General features: G+C 36.2%; 1 protein-coding gene across 2 annotated transcripts in view; it reads left to right on the forward strand.

Moving 5' to 3' along the window:
• The window catches only part of LOC105219289 (limbic system-associated membrane protein), a 71,300-nt gene that overhangs the window by 8,908 nt on the left and 46,884 nt on the right, over positions 1-15,508 (forward strand). For both annotated transcript variants that reach the window (XM_054227325.1, XM_054227324.1), the window contains exons 2-3: positions 11,907-12,205; positions 12,808-12,905. In XM_054227325.1, coding sequence (XP_054083300.1) covers positions 12,076-12,205; positions 12,808-12,905 — 228 coding nt within the window. In that variant the 5' untranslated portion in view covers positions 11,907-12,075. The remainder of the gene's footprint in view (positions 1-11,906; positions 12,206-12,807; positions 12,906-15,508) is intronic.

A 15,508-nucleotide genomic window follows, 5' to 3' on the forward strand; every position in this document is an offset into this window, starting at 1 on the left:
TTGTCTGTGTAATCGGTTTCACCGTGATTACAATCGTTTAATTTTTAATGCCATTTAAAAAATAATCGATAGTACTACAAATGCACAACAACAACAATACACACAAGCGTGCGCGTGCACACAAGTCTATAAATGAACGTAGAATTATTTTAAAATTAACTCCACTCGAATTACGCGGCCACACAAAATGCCATATCATGCTGCAAGCAAACATGAATGGAAGTATATATAGACATGGAAACTCACATGTCTATAGGCATGGGTGTGTGCACAAAATACTGGGAAAATATGAAAATGTCAATCCCGCAAGTCATTGCATATGTCACGCACACAACTGTAAATATGCCGATTGCACATCGTGTGCGTTGCATTAATGAATGCAACCATGCAACTGACCGACAGTTGGACAGTTATCCAACGGTATGCAACAAGCCGCTTACTTGATGTGTGAGTGTGTGCATGTGGTTGCTTGCTCGTGCGGTTGGACAAGCTGAAGCGCGCGTCTGTATGTCTGTCTGCCCATCCGTTTTGCCTATTTGTTTGTCAGCTTGTCCGACATTTGGTAAATCTGTCAAGTGCTCAGCTAGGCATTTCACAACTCAACGGTTGGCCTATGAGCACAAATATACATACACACACATATATAAAGAGAAACATACATTGATATCTACGTTGGTCTTCAGCTGCTAGCGTTGACAACCAGAAGTTGCTGCCATATTGCATGCCATTCGTATTTCGCACGAGAAAATCATAATTTTTTTTTGTTTTTGCTTTTGCTATTGTTTTTGTAGTTTTTGTTGTTGCCACCGTTGTTAATTACAAGCGATAATAATCAACTTCCGTTCTTAAGTCGCATTCAACATGCCGGCAAGCGTATCGCACACACGTACCCAGAAGCCAAACCGACTGTTGAATACGGGCCAGCAAATATGCAGCATACATTAAGGCGCTTGGCAAGCATTTTTGTTGTTTGCTTCGAGCGCGTGTGTGTGTTTTTTTTTTCTGAGTATGTATTATGCGATATGTTTGCATTTTCGCTTGATTTATGCGAATTTTATGTAGTGAAAATATGGTAAGCGCTAAAAAATTGCAAAAAATAACAAAGCAGCAAGCAAGTTTTTAGTCGCGTCATACAGCGTAATCGTTTAGTAATGGGCGTGATTGTGGTCGATGATATCGGGAAAATGGGAGAACATAACTAAGAAAAGTTAAGTAACAAGTGCTGTTTTTTCATAATAAAAAAATATTTATTTAAATTACGAGTAACATTAGCATTACTTATGTATATGAATTACTGCTCAACAATATTTACATATAAAGTTTTTAATTCAATCTAAGATAGCTCATACATCCTTCATATTAAAAAAGTATTTCATCCAACTATTGCTTGATAACTAACATTACAATAAATATTTATATTCAAAAGTGATTACATTACATTACTGTTACCATAAGTAATTAATTATCATAACTGCAACCATTACTACTACAAGTAATTGTATATCATAGTTTGAAATTTACCACTGAAATAATCATTACCATTAGTACTTTATATTCATTACTGTACTTGTAATTACATTCTTGTAATTTCCTATATATTTATAAAGGTATGTGTTACAAAGCTTACAGCGTACTCCTTTTGTAATGACTGCAATTGTATTTTTTGGTATTATTAATGTAATCATTACAATTAACTCATTTTCATAACTATACCCATTACCATTTCAAGTTGTATATCTTCGCTTACGCTGTATACCATTCCATACCATACCGTGAGATATACCATTCTGTAAATAATTCTAAGAGTGTTCATCAATCGACTCTGGCTTGTTGGCATAGACCATAAATTTAACGTAACCCCACAGGAAATAGTCGAACGGCGTCAAATCGCATGACCGAGGCGGCCAATTGACTTCGTGAGACTTCGTTCACCAAACTCAATGAATCGATGTTCGATCGACATTCGCTGTGTGGCTTGTGCCGCCGTCTTGTTGGAATCACATATTGTCCAAGTCCATATCATCCAATTCGGGATAAAAATATTTGGTTATCGTTGAGTGGTAGCGATTCCCGCTCACAGTAACGTACCGGTCTTAATAATCACGGAAGATGTACTTCCCAATGACGCCGCCGGCCCATAAACCGTATTTTTTTCGGGATGTAATGGTGACTCCTGAAGTACGTGTGGATTACTGCCTGACCAATAACGCATATTTTGCTTATTGGCGAAGCCATTCAATGAAATAATCATCACATACGACGATTCCGGTGGTCAAGCTGCTTCAGTTCTTGCGTCAATTTATTCTTGTAAGTATATAGGCCAAGATATTTTTGCAAAATTCATTACAACGACGTTACAGAGATGTCCAACGCTTGAACGTGTGAGGAACTGATTTGGGTCTTCGTCAATTGCTAGTGGCAGCAATATTCTCGACACTTCGGAGACTTCTCTGTCTCACTGACACGGGAACATTTTGTACTATGCCTCTGGTTTCAAATTTTTCCACTAGACGCTCAATTGCTGATCTGACAAGACGATTATGACGACCATCAATTGGACGTAGCGCTCTCAAAGTTGAGACCAGAGACTCCGAATATCGGTATTACATTTTATGATTTCGACTCGTTGTTGGATCATATTTCTTTTCATGTTGAAATGGCAAACCTTACTGAAGAGAAATGTCAGTTACTATATTTATAGCGCCCCCATTGAAAACCCCTTTATATATATCTAAGGTTTTGTAGTATTTTTATTAGCGCCAAAGAATCCATTATTATCATTTATAATATTTTAACTAGTGCAGTTACTAGCTTCACTACTTTTCCCAGTATTATTACAGTACTAAAAATGTGTACTCCTTTACCAATTACCATTATGTTTAGCAATACAATTACAGTCACTATTACCATTACCAATATCAATTCTATTATAATTATCATTACATTAAAATTAATTATATCTTTTGGTTTCTTGTGCTTTACATTGAAATTACTATTACCAATACTTTTTTCATAAAAATTATTATAGTAAGTAGTATTACAATAACTATTAGAAATACTTTTACCAGTGCTGCTAACAATATCATTATAATTATAATTACAATTATTATTTTCATTTGCTCTCTTGGTTATTATTAGAACTCAACTATAAAGTGATTCCTAATTTCCTGTTCAAATCTATACTTTATATAATCATATTTAAATGCTAGACCGTGCACTGGCCTTCTTAAAAATCACACAACTAACCATTTTCACTCAATTTAAACACGAAGCCATTTTGAGGCATACAACTATTACTTGCGCAACGCGAACAAACTTGGCATAACTTGGTATAATATACATATTTCAAGGTATTTGCGGCAATTTACATTACGACCTGTCTCTTTAACGTCACACACAAAGCTTTGCATGACAAAACGCATAAAAGTAGGCTATGAAAGAAATTATTTAACGAGTGCTATGTTATTACCTGCATACTTCAAATTGAGTGTGTGCATGTATGGGGATATATGCGTGCAATTATGCGTGTCTGGCGCACAGAACGAAAATCACGTCGTTTTAGAGCGCCATACTGACTACGGTATGCGTGTGCGGATATTTAAATATTTTATTCAATTACATATATACATATATACATAGTAAACGCCTATTTAAATAAAATTACTTATTGATTATTTTTTCGCGCCTATTTACTTTTACGCGCAACACTTTAAAAGCGTTTCACCGAAATCAGCGTGTCATAAAGTGCTGGCGCTTACTTAAGTCAAGTTGACATATTAAGTGTTTGAAATTCATCAGCGTTATTTAATCCGCTTAATTTTGTAAGCATTTGATTGTGTTGCACGTGTAATTAGTAAATTAGTTTGCCTCAATTGACGACTCAAAACAAATTAATATTTCATAATTACATTGTGCGTGCACAATTCAGTGATCCACACACACAAGCACACATACTCCTTATAGCGGAGTACATTTAAAACGCTTGCTACAATTTAATAATCCTTCATATTAATGGCTCACTAGCTATTAACTGCACATACATGAATGTAAAATTTAATTTGCAATACCCTAGGGCTTCAATATTGCTGCAAAACCGAAACCGATTAGCTATTAAAAGCTCTTGTCATGCAAAGTCTTTGCTTTATTTCAATTCTCATTCTGTTCATCAAATTTAATTTAAAATTAATTTTACTTCAATTCATCAATATGCCTGTCAGCATAAGCGCATCTATAATGAATTAGTAGCTAATTGTTGTCCACCTGTTCAATGGCTTCCTTTTGTAGCTACTGACAGGCAGTCGTACTACTACTCAGCAGTGATTCACTTATAAATCGTATGCTTGCTTCTGAGTTTAATACGTTATTATATGACACAATTACGTTGCTTTATATATGCTACGAAGTTAACATTATAACAGTTAATGTTATCTGTTATAAGTATACTTATTGGTTGACCAACTCAGAACTGCTGTTAAATTTTAAGGAAAGCGTTTTTATTTTAGAAAGAATTTTTTTCAAGTAGATTGCCATTACTTCAGCCTTATATATAATTTACTGAATTGCAATAATTTCTAATAGCATTACTAACACCAATATCTTCATATTTTTTATTACCATTACAATCATCATTACCAAAGCATTGTATCAATATATTTAAGATTACTAAAGCAATTACAGATACCAGTACATTGATATTTAATATTACAATTACCTCATGGAGATGAGGTCTGTCCCGAAGTTGCTTCCTCGACATTGCCGTACAGTATAAATTTTGGACCATTGATTTCCAGTATGTACAGGCTCTGCAGAACTATATTTTATGTGTTTATCCTGGACTCAAAATTGGTAGACACGTTCCAAGTGACATTAGGAATTAAATGATGTGTGTTCTCCATGCAGGACATTTCCGTTTCTACAGGAATATACCAATATTCCACCAATACCAATATTTATTACTATAGATATTATAAAATTTTACACTTCTCTAGACACAAAATTGCTAGGAAAAATATCAAATTAATATATTTACGTTACCGATAATGAAAAAATAATATATTAATACCTTAATTTGTAGCGACATAGAGCATTAGGTGAAAGTGCACATATACTTATTTCCTATTGGGAATTTATAAATTTTTATTTTTTCATTACTAAATTCAAAAACATTTAAGTTTTTTCAACATATTTTTGGTTTTTATTACCAAAGAGTAACACGTATGCACATATACTTATTTCCTGGAGGTACCATTACCAACGCAATATATTAAAGGAAATGGTAATTTGGATTACCATGACTATTACTGGTAATGTACTATTAGTATCAATACCATAATAATTACCATTACTATTACCATAATCATTACAAACAAAGGGGTTTTTAAATGGGACACTACAAAAGACATAGGGACAGCAAAAATAAAGCATAAAAAGATATATGATCCAAGAGCGAGTCGAAATTATTTAAATTTAATACCGAAATTCGGAGTCAATAGCATCAACTTTAAGAGCGCTACGTCCAATTTATGGTCGTCATAATCGTCCTGGCAGATCAACAATTGAGCGTTTAGTGGAAAAATTTGAATCCACAGGCACAGTACAAAATGTTCGCGTGTCAGTGAGACAAAGAAGTGCCCGTAGTGCCGAGAATATTACTGTCGCTGGCGCATCAATTGTGGAAGACCCAAATCAGTCTCTCACATGTCGTTCTCTGTGACATTGTGGAGAATTTTGCAAAAAGATCTTGGCCTAGGTTAGGTTAGGGTAAGTGGTTGTCAAACGACGCGCCTAGGCCTTTGGGAGGCTCATTGTGACACCACTGAGACTGTGATCCCTTACACTATTGAGTCATTTTTGAACCACCCTGTGGTCTTAATAAAGTGAAAAAGTTCACACAATTTGATATGAGCAACTTCGCCCAAATCATCGACAAAACCGCATCAAATAGTTTTTCTTCTTTCCTATACATAGCCTTACATCCCCATAGAAGGTGTGTAATCGTTTCCTCTTCTTCTTGACAGCTTCTTCAGTAATCATTAAAAGGTAACCCCAGTCTGCTGGCGTCTCTCCCAATCAGACAGTGTCCCGTTAACACCGCTACAAGGGTTCTTGTGTCATTCCTCTTGGCCTAAATCCTTACAAGATCAAACTGACGATGCAAGAACTTAAACCGCTTGACCACCAGAATGTAATTTTACTTTCTGAAACAAATTGGTATAGATTATAGACTTTTTGCTTGAGTCGTGTGAGCTTTGTTGACCTTTCACAGAGAATACTTGATTTTCCTCAGTGTGTATGCAAAATATCATATTTATGGTAATTTTTATCTCACAGAAGTGTAGATTAAATAGCCCAAACTTTGTTGGAAAAATATAATGGAAACGAAGTTTGGAGACTCCAGAAAACTCAAAAACTGTTATAAATGATTTTTCCGTTCAATGATAACCGTATATTTTTGGCCCGAATAGGATGTTATGGACTTGGACAATTTGCGGTTCCAACAGGACGGCGCCACAAGCCACACAGCGAATGTCACAATCGATTTATTGAAAACCAAGTTCGGTGAATGTGTTATCTCACGAAATGGCGCAGTCAATTGGTCGCCTCGGTCGTGCGATTTGACGCCATTAGACTGTTTCCTGTGGGACTACGTCAATTCTATGGTCTATGCCAACAAGCCGGCGACGATTGATGAACATCATACGAATATCTAACGTAAAATTGCAGCAGTATCGGCCGATTTATGCTTGAAAACCGTCGAAAGTTGGGTTCAGCGTCTGGACTTCTGCAAGCATGCTGGTCGTGACCATGAAAAACAAATCGAGTTCCATACATCATGGTACTTTTACAAGAATAAAGAATTTCATTGATATCTTGAAACTTTTATAGAGTTCTTATAGAAAACACTTTATATTCTCAGAATTATATCCTCAATTCTTTATTATGACTAAATATAGTTTCGAAAGCAACACTCTCTTGTTGGAGCCACACCTCCCGCCACCGCAATAGCACAACAGCAACCAGCAACAAACTTAGGTTTAATTTACGAAAGGAAAGCAATAGTTTTTCATTTCCGTTTTCGTAATCAGTTTTTCGGTTAAAAGTAGACATGAGTAGCGTAGCTATAGCATATGCACATGACGCTGAAAGTAGGAACGAATGTGTGTGTGTGAGAAAAGTGAATGCAAATGGAAACGTATGCCCACGTTTGTTGGCGCATTTCTTAAGTGTACAGGCATATGAGGCCTCTAGCGTTGCCTTGGCGTGCACTTTGTGTCCTTTGGATGCCCCATGGGTATTGGCATTACACATAAACTGTACAGCCATTACTTAAACGCCATCATATAGATATGTAAGTATGTAAATATGAAACAGCGCTGAATATTCCTTTGGCTTACACCCACATATGTTCACTTGTATACAAGCATATACTCTCAGGTCTCAGGTGTCGGTTTGCACACACGTGTGGCGCTCACCTATCACTCGCTCACATCTCTGCCGTCTTTCAACTTTGACGCCGGTTAACAATTTCCCTTTAAATTCTTTTTCACAATATTTTATTTCTTGCACTTTTGTTTTTGCCTCATAAAATGTAGGTTGTTGCTTTGCACTCAAGTTAGCTAACGGTAAAATATTTACGCTCACAAATTCGTGGTTGTTTGTTAGTGGTGGCGGCGACTGCATTGCACTAGTAATTTTAACACCACATTTTGATGCCATTGCAGTGGCATAAAAACCGAACTACATTAACGAAGGCAACAACTATAACAACAACAACTCAGTAAGCAGTTAAACGCTACGGCAGCCTTGAAGTCTTGAAAGCTTTGCGGGCAAGCAACAACTTGGCGCAAAGTGAAAACAGTCAGACATCAAGACAATAATATATATATATAACAACAACAAATACATATGCTATATAGTAACAACAAATATATATAAATACAGAAGATATATACCTATATATATACAGTTACATATTTGCAGCATTGTGAAATTTACACAACTTAAACACGCAAATTGGCAGCAAAAGCGTGCTGCAAAACAGCTTTCCTATAATGTGTGGCTACAATAAAGTAAAAATAAAAAATAAAAACAACAACAATAAAAAATACATTACCAAACAAAAAGCGTGCATTACATTAACTCCCTTTGCAATGCATGCAGCTGTTTAACAATTTTCCGCTTTTCTCAACTTTCTTTGTTTTTGTAATTCTTTCAACTCTCCCCCACTCCAAACTTGCCATATCACTTCGCAAAAGCCTTCGCTTTAAACTTGAAACTTTCGCAATTTCAACGCCTCATGCCTTACCAACTTGGCATTCGGCACGCCTTACTATTTTCCTGTTTAAACTTTATTATTGTTTTTTTTTTTCGATTTACGCTGCCGGTCTATGTTTGTCTCGCGGGCTGTTGATTTCTTCGCTGCTCTTATTTACCGACTTATTAGCGCTCAATTGTCTGCTAACTTTATTTCAAGTGGCTGTGCAATTATTTGAAGCAACAAATTTACTTCCATTGCTGCGGGAAGTTATATAAAAGAATTACTTTCTTTTTGTAAAAATTACATAATGCCTTGAAGGTCAAAGGAGTTATGGCTTCATTTCAGTAGAAAGCTTATAATTACTGTAAAAATTAAAAGTGTTTGTTTGAAGGTTGGAGAAGCTGAAAGCAGTACAGTTACAAGATTTAGCTTCAGCAAGAGGTGATAGTAAATAATATGGACCAGAAGCTATTAGTGTATTAATGAGTCCAGTTTCCTAAGAAATATATACAAGCAAACTGGGTTCACTTACTGCATTCAACAGCAGGGAGACTAAACTGTTGGAATCGAAATGAATGTGTCAAGATCCCAGAAAGTTAACACTAAAGTATTTATTTATTATTGATTATATAATAAGTAAGAATGGAAAGTAACTTCAAATGTAACTTAACATTTTTTTCTTAATGTTGTCATATATTCGGCATAAGTTCCACGAAAATAACGAAAACTATTATATATAGTAGATAAATAGATAGATATTGATTTTGAGGAAAGCACCACGACCAGTGGTCTATTATGCCCTATCCAAGTCTACAGCGACTCCATAAGACCCAGTACCCTGAAAAATTTCAGGATAGTATTAGGACTAAGGGAGACGACGCGCCCCTCTGTTGGGATGGTATATCCTAAAACTTTGCTCCTGCTTCTGTGAAGCGCTGGCCATTCCAGCAGTAAGTGCAGGAGAGTTTCGTCCTCCATGTCACAGAAGCGACAGGTCCGCGACGAGACCAAGCTCAGATTATTAAGATGTGTCCTGAGCTTACAGTGGCCCGTGTATATACCCACCAATACCCTTAGTTTGCACCTTCCACCTAAGCACTTGAATCTTTTGTTGTTATAACCTCCCAATAGGCCCTTTACTGACGCAATCCAGCTGAATGGCATTGGCGTCATTCTGCTCCTCCCTAACTCTTTTTTCCTCTGCCCGGAACATATCCCGGATAGTGTGGGGGCCCACTGCCAGAAAGTGTTCTGGCCCAGTCGGTATAGTTGCAGCAGCTGTACGAGCATACTCGTCTGCAATTTCGTTCCCTTCTATCCTTTTATGTCCCGGCACCCAGATGAGGTGAACTTTGTTGCACGCTGATAGATAATTTAGAATATCCATGCATCCTCTCTAACCAGGCGGGACTTCGTTTCGTATGAGGAAAGCGCTTTTAGTGCCGCTTGGCTATCGCTCATGATGGCAATTCTCTCGTTATGATACCTACGCTGAATGATTATTTCAGCGCACCGGTATATTGCATAAACTTCAGCCTGGAAAATGCTAGGAAAAGCATCCAGTGGCACAGAGAGTTTAGTGCGAGGGCCTGTTATTCCCGCACCTACGCCATCAGACGTCTTGGAACCGTCAGTGTACCAGTGCAGCGAGTTGCTTTTCAATAAAGCCGCAAAGGCCTGACTGTTCCGTATATACATATGTTCTGTATATATAGTAACTGAGGGTTGTGATAATTTCCGGGCCGATTTCACAGAGAAACGAACGGAACGAAATATCGCTGTTAACTGATTTCGACCAATTGTCCATCGATAATATCAGGGTAGCAACAAAATCTCATTGAAATCGGTGGAGTAGTTCCTGTGATATGGGTTTTGACCTCAAATTGAGCGACGGCAACCTCATTTTCATTAGAAGTAACTACTTCTCTACCGTCTACTTAAGTTTGCAGTATTTTAGAAGAGGAAATTTTAGACATCGAAAAGTCTTTTAAAACGTTATCTCCGTGTACTCAGAGCGCTATAGAGTATCAGAAGCACAGAAACCCTTAGCTACAGTGACTAAGAGCAGCAATTAATTTAAAGAGTTTAACTATTCCACAGATGCTCACACAAAATTAAGTATAACATGAATTGGAATATTGGAATAGCGAACGATACCTAAATCTTACAGTTCCTTTAATGGCTGCTTGGAGCAATAGAATTTAAGGAATACTTGTGGTCATGGAATAAAACTAATACAGAGCACATACCAAACTTTTTTTTGGATATATAGGGATAGCATATAAATTAATGATCCATAGGAAAGAGAGAATTATGTAATATGGTAGGGGTCATCACAGTGATCTAAATTTCAGAAACTTGATAAAGGGGAATCTTAAAAACGTAGAACATATTTTGAGGATTATGAAGTCTAATAGAATATCTTCTAAGATAGTGAAAGAATGCTTTGATTTATTATTGACAATGACGTCATATTTCACGATACACCTACAATGGGTCCCAGGACATAGTGACATCCCTGGGAACTGCGTAGCAGATGAACTAGCCAGACTAGGCACCACACTGCAGTTGGAGGCCGATAAAGAGGCAATCTATATACCTCTGGCAACCTGCAAATACTTAATCGATAAACATGCAGTAGATACGGCGAATCACAATGGAAACAAGTAACGACTTGCTCCGTAAGTAGACAAACGGGGCCAGAGTGGAATAAGAGCCGTACTTGCCGCTTATTGAAATTTAAGAGGAATGAAACAGGGGTGTTAACGGGACACTGTCTGATTGGGAGACACGCCAGCAGACTAGGCCTACCTTTCAATGATTACTGCAGGAGCTGCCATGAATAATAAGAAGAAGAAACGATTACACACCTTCTTTGTGGATGCAAGGCTCTGTACAGAAAAAGAATCGCAACTATTGGATGCGGTTTTCTCGAGGATGTGGGCGATGTTGCTAATGTCAAATTGTGTGAACTTTTTCACTTCATTAGGACCACAGGGTGGTTTAATTATGACTTGATAGTGTGAGGGATCTCAGTCCCAATGGTATCACAATGGGTCTCCCAAAGGCCTAGGTGCGTCGTTTGGCAGCCACTCAACCTAACCTAACCTATCACTGAGAAACTTGTAATATCCGGATTTATTGGAAGATTCCCAAACATATATTGTGCAAGTCACGAACATGTCTGATATAAATTTAGGCACTATTGATACCCACTCAGAACTATCAAACTAGCGCTATGTATGTCATCTAAACCCGCTTACTGTCAATGGGTTCAGCTTTACATTAATATTGGAGGCAACCAATCTCACAACAGCCACCGCCGAAAGTAGACAAAAGGGAATAAAATTAATAAAAATTTTATTTCTCTTCAACTCTAAAGAAGATTTAGAAGATTTTCCTTATAAATTTTTATTTATCTTTAAAGGTTAAAAAAATCTTTAATCCACAAGTTAACATAATTACAAATAAATCATCCAAATGCACAACAAAGCCTAGTTAAATATTAATATATGATGGATAGTGAGATCTATATTAGAATAATTAATTGTTTATCATTAAAATTTTTTTTTCAATTTTATTCACTATACTTTCTGTTTACAACAATTATTTAAATAATAATTCTCTGCATACCTTTATACCATTACAGCAACTACTACTTATGATAATGAATTTCCTGCGAAGTGTATAAATACAACAACAATTTCATAAAAATGAATCAAAAGCATTAAAGCAGCGCTTTATAAAATGCCACACGCTCAACGAACTCAATGCGATTACTTGTAAATAAATATACGCGATAAGAACAAATAAATGCAATGCCGTCAATACGCGCAACACATTTCACAAAGCTATTGAGGCAGCCAGCGAGCAGCTTATTATTCGTTTTGATATTTATGTGCCATAAAACTGATTTCAGTTTAATTGAAACTGCAGCCGATGTGATAAGTAAGTAATACAAGTTTTATTTATAGAAAATGCACAAACAAAAGATAAAATGCATAATTATTATATAAGTGTAACAGTTCATTAATTCTTAAAATGAAAAAATAATAATAAAAAAAATTAAAAATTTAATATATTATTAATATATTCAAAACAATTTAATTCTGGATTATATAAATCATATTAGAAAGTTGATTCGAATTCTCCCAATCCATGAATCGTTATCTAAACCTTCCTTGGATACATTGGCATTTTCCATGGCCATATTGTGCAATATATTTGCCGAACTACTATAAAAGACCGGTTTGAGATCCCTATTATTAAACTGGGCATTTCTTTTTTCTTGTTAAAAAGCTTACTGAAAGCCGGCCTGAAATTTGCTGCTGGGCATCCATATAATGTCTTAAGCATAGAACTGTTGTGAAAACAGAATTTTCAGTTTTTCACACATCCCACAAAGAATTGGAACTCTCTTTCTCCCTATTTTTGATTTCAATATAAAGCTCCATCTGTTTCTTATTGATTTACCATTGTTCTGGTGTTAGTAATGTATTTCTTAATTATGCCAAATATTTATTCACAAAATCTTCTTTTCATTCTTTCAGCCGATCCTAAATTCAGTTTTCCAATTGTAAATGTCACAGCGTCGGTGGGCCGTGAAGCCTTTCTCACATGTGTTGTACAGGATTTGGGATCATTTAAGGTGAGCATTTAAAAATACGAATAATGATTATGAATTACCCAATATCATATAATCCGGAAATATTTTAAATTAAAAATTATAGCTTTTCAAAAATTTCAAAGTACTTAGAAAGCTTTACCAACAAATTCAATAGAAACATAGTTAAAGTTTTAAAAATCTGCCTTTTATATAATACGCCAAAGCCAATCTCATAGCAGCATATGAGCTTTTCGCTTTCACTCTGCTAATTAACTAAATTTAACACTAAAAATTAGAGCTTTCTCTAATGAAAGCTAATTTTACTTTAAAATTTTGAGCCTTAAGCTTTCACTCTATAACGAAAGCTAATTTCACTTGCGGAATTTGAGCTAAATGCTTTCACTCTATAACGAAAGCTAATTTCACTTGCGGAATTTGAGCATAAAGCTTTCACTCTATATTGAACTTACAATCTCTAATAAAAAATAGTATGCAAATCATATTCCACAAACCACCACTTCTTCAAAACACAAGTACACAAGTTTATCAAAAAACAAACCACCACCACCTACTTGAACTTAAATCACTTAACTTAAAATCACATAACTATACTGCAAAAAAGCTGTGAGTAATAAACATAAAAGTCACAGCTACCATATAATAAGCAATAACAATGAAACAATGAAAGCTCATAAAAAGTAATTGAATTATGAGTCACATTAAATAGATGAGGCAGAACGTAATCAAAGCTGCGAAAGCCACAATTGAGGTCTTGTAGGTGGTTACACAGATATAGTATAATTTATACGCCGTACTACAGATTTAGTATGTGATAGCGGCAATAACATTTAGTTTTAATGAAACTAGCTATTTGTCGGTATTTATAGACTGACATTTAATATATTTTCACGCACTAAACCACCAACTATGTGTTAATTTCATAAGCGCTTTATCGATGAAACGTTTAACCCAAAATTAGACATTTACCTTGGCGTAAGCAATCACTTTTCATAATATAATTATACTGCTTATATGATACTTAGACTTATCTCATATCATCAGCCTTTATGTCTGTGAAGGAATCAAAACAATTTGTCTGCCTCATTAACAATTCCACACTGGCATTGTTGGTGTGTCGATTTGCTGCTATTTACGCACAACGGTAACACTTTAACAGCACATTAACCATAATCAACTACTTATGACGCGTACAGCCAACATTTTGTTATTCATATATCAGGACACAAATGACGGCAGGGCGCTCCTTTGTATGTATGTGTCTGTTTATTTGACTGTGTGTATATGTTTTGAGGTAGTATCATAGTCTAATGGGCATAAATGTTCCCCAAAATGGTATAAGCGAACACACTTAGTGTTGAACAAATGCGATACAACAACTCGCCAACCCATTCAGCAGACATGTATAGCCTCATATGCAGACACATACACATGCATTTATGAATCTTATATTCCTTCAAATTTTCACAATGGCTGTCAAAGACCCAGTAGGAAATGTGTTGATAAATTTTATAGAGGTTATCTTTAAGTAAGGGAAATTTATAAAATTTGGCTTTCTAAAGAAATCGCTAGCTTCCTCGCTAAGCCATGGCTCCATCGTTAGGTCTTGTACATGACATTCAAGATGTAGTCGTACCATGGTAGGGAGACGGAAATACTGAATCAAGGAAAGTGTCATGCAACATATAAGTATGCGGAGAAACGTAGTGCTGTCCACTAGGAGTAGGACTTTAACCGCCAACTAAGAATGAGCTCCAGGAATCCAAGCCGAGGGAACGTACGCGACGTGACTAATCCAGTGTGGGTTGACCCTAAGCAATCAAGTTCTTCCACTTGCATGTACAGATTAAGACTGGTGCCTGGGCCAAGTATTAGCCTGTGACGATGAGAGAGCCGCTATTGCTAAGGCAGGGACGGTATATCCCTATGCAAGGCTCGTAGCAGTCGATGAAAAAGTAATTTCATCCAGCCGGACCATAAAATACAGCTCGTTAGACTCTGTAAGCCAAATCCGCCAACTGTAGGATGAAAACGTGTCAAGACTTTCGAAGAATTCACATCACAACCTGGAATGAAAATGAAAAGGGCCACGACGCAGATTATGATGCTTTTTATCACTTATGGCAAAAATGAGCTCGGTTTCTCAGGAAACATGGTTAGAGAGTGCCACGCTGATTATGATCAAGCTACGGACCCACAATAATATACAAAAATCGCAAGTTGGTAGTACTTCATACTAGCATTGAACGCAATTAACAGAGTAGCTATCATCTTCAATGACTCCCTCCCAGTGAATTGCGTCCATAGTGTAAAATTACCATCAAATGCAGACACGGAGCTCGCGAGTAAACTTGGTGGATAGTTCCTCAACGACCTTTATACAGATGTCTTATTTGACCAGTAGATATAAAGTCAGTGTATTTACTCAATATGGTTTAAACCAATGTTTTTCATTTTTACAACGGAGCTAGAGCTAGATACGAAGATTATATGAGAGTAGTTTTAGTGCGATTAGTATACTGACTTGTACTGATCGCCTTAAATTTTAATATTTGCAATTACAAAAGCCTTGACGATATTCTTCAATTTATTAATATTAACTGCCAGATTAACTTCAAATATTCCTG

Source organism: Zeugodacus cucurbitae, chromosome 3, assembly GCF_028554725.1.
Source record: "Zeugodacus cucurbitae isolate PBARC_wt_2022May chromosome 3, idZeuCucr1.2, whole genome shotgun sequence".
In the NCBI taxonomy this organism is placed as follows: domain Eukaryota; kingdom Metazoa; phylum Arthropoda; class Insecta; order Diptera; family Tephritidae; genus Zeugodacus; species Zeugodacus cucurbitae.